The 1616-nt window shown below is 35.8% G+C and overlaps 1 protein-coding gene across 1 annotated transcript; it reads left to right on the top strand.

Moving 5' to 3' along the window:
- Positions 1–447: 447 nt before the first annotated feature.
- On the top strand, positions 448–1376 carry LOC114416676. The gene has a single exon (XM_028381632.1). It carries the CDS (start codon positions 525–527, stop codon positions 927–929), a length of 405 nt encoding a protein of 134 aa, XP_028237433.1. The 5' UTR covers positions 448–524; the 3' UTR covers positions 930–1376.
- The last annotated feature ends 240 nt before the right edge of the window (positions 1377–1616 follow it).

Genomic DNA, 1616 nt, shown 5'->3' with positions numbered 1-1616 from the left:
TCTTGAACTCAAAGAATCCCATTAAAAATACCGTAAAACTGAAAATGCCTTTTTGGTCAAATTTATCTTTATTACATGCAAAAAAAAAATTAGTTGACGAATATAATGATTTGTGTTTCTTAAGATTTTTACTCTGGATTATACATGAATATGAAATAAATTATGTTAAAAAAATATTCACCTTTTATTCATTCAAGGTTCTCCAATAAAAATTAATTATTGCTTTAAGAAATTATTTTATTGATTAGAAAAAAAAACTATCTGTACAACCAAATCCATATTTAATCAGAACTAATTAAAAATAATTAATTATTTCAAACAAAATTAAATACATACTCAGCATGACATAACAAACTTTATGGTTTAAGTTATAAAATATTTGACTTAACAAAATTCATATTCAAAGAACCAGGGACTCCGGCACCTTATATATATGCTCGAATATTTTCGCTTTGCACCATAAACCTCAAAGTCTCATACTATACTCTTTGTTATATTTGTTACTTATATTTTCTTCGTTCAGCATGGACTCGCCGAAGCGGCAGGGGCAGAAGTTTCTGGTGGCGGTGACGGCGGTGGCGGCGGTGGTGGTGAAGCGGGTGAGCCGGCTGCAGCGGAGGCTGGCGGTGAGGGAGCAGTGGAGGATGGAGCTGCGGTCGCCGAAGAAGCTTCTGAGCAACATAAGCAGCAAAACGCTGCCGTTTAGGAAGAAGAAGAGGGGTGAGGAGGATTGGGGGAAGGGTGGGGTGTGGCAGAAGGCGATCCTGATGGGGGACAAGTGTGAACCGTTGGATTTCTCGGGCGTCATTTATTACGATAGTAACGGGAAGCAGGTGAACGAGATGCCCCTCAGGTCGCCACGTGCCAGTCCCGTGCCGCCTGGACACTATTTTATCCACCATAGCCATCACTACTATCACCACCAATGAATCAAATCATTGATGATGATGATGATGCACCCTACGATTATAAGCCAGGACACACGCTTACATTTGTTGTTGCACATGCGTCTTTTATTTTATTTTTGTCGTTGTTAGACAGAGATATAAAGTGAGTCCGAATCCCATGAGTTATTCCGACTTATCACAAGTTCTAATGGATCGGATTAAGAAAAGTTGAATGAAAAAAATCTGTATAGGATATGTGAAAGTGGGGGAGACTTGTTCCTTTAATGAGTTCTTAGTGTTTAGATAAATAATCTAGTTTGTGTTACAGTATGTTTAGATTTTAAATTTCTCTTTGCTTTTCTTCTCTTTGTATTAAGGGAGTGTGGTGGGAGAAATTGTTATATGATTACTACGTGATGATTCTGAATTTATCTGGGTATACAAGTGTGAGTTATTTTTACTTTATGTATAAATGAGATTTTAAATTTATCCCATTTTAGAATGAAAATTTTATAAGGACCTTAAGCTCAAAATGTTGAGGGAGTAGTTAAACAACTTAGCACACATGTGAAATAAATCGTAGCACAAAAATAATAAATTGTGACATGTTAAATCAATCATATAGCTATATTCCAAATTACTTTTAACAAGTAATTGGTTTTCAAGTCAACTTATATAATTATAAAGCAGTCTCACATTAACCTTGTTGCTTCTCTTTTGAACATTCTC

This window comes from Glycine soja, chromosome 6 (assembly GCF_004193775.1).
Source record: "Glycine soja cultivar W05 chromosome 6, ASM419377v2, whole genome shotgun sequence".
Classification (NCBI taxonomy): Eukaryota; Viridiplantae; Streptophyta; class Magnoliopsida; order Fabales; family Fabaceae; genus Glycine; species Glycine soja.
The sequence above is the reverse complement of the archived record's forward strand: the minus strand, read 5'-3'. Positions and strand labels throughout refer to the sequence as shown.

Excerpts from the sequence above, each read along its gene's own strand:
- LOC114416676 (XM_028381632.1), top strand. The coding sequence starts at position 525 with ATGGACTCGCCGAAGCGGCAGGGGCAGAAGTTTCTGGTGGCGGTGACG.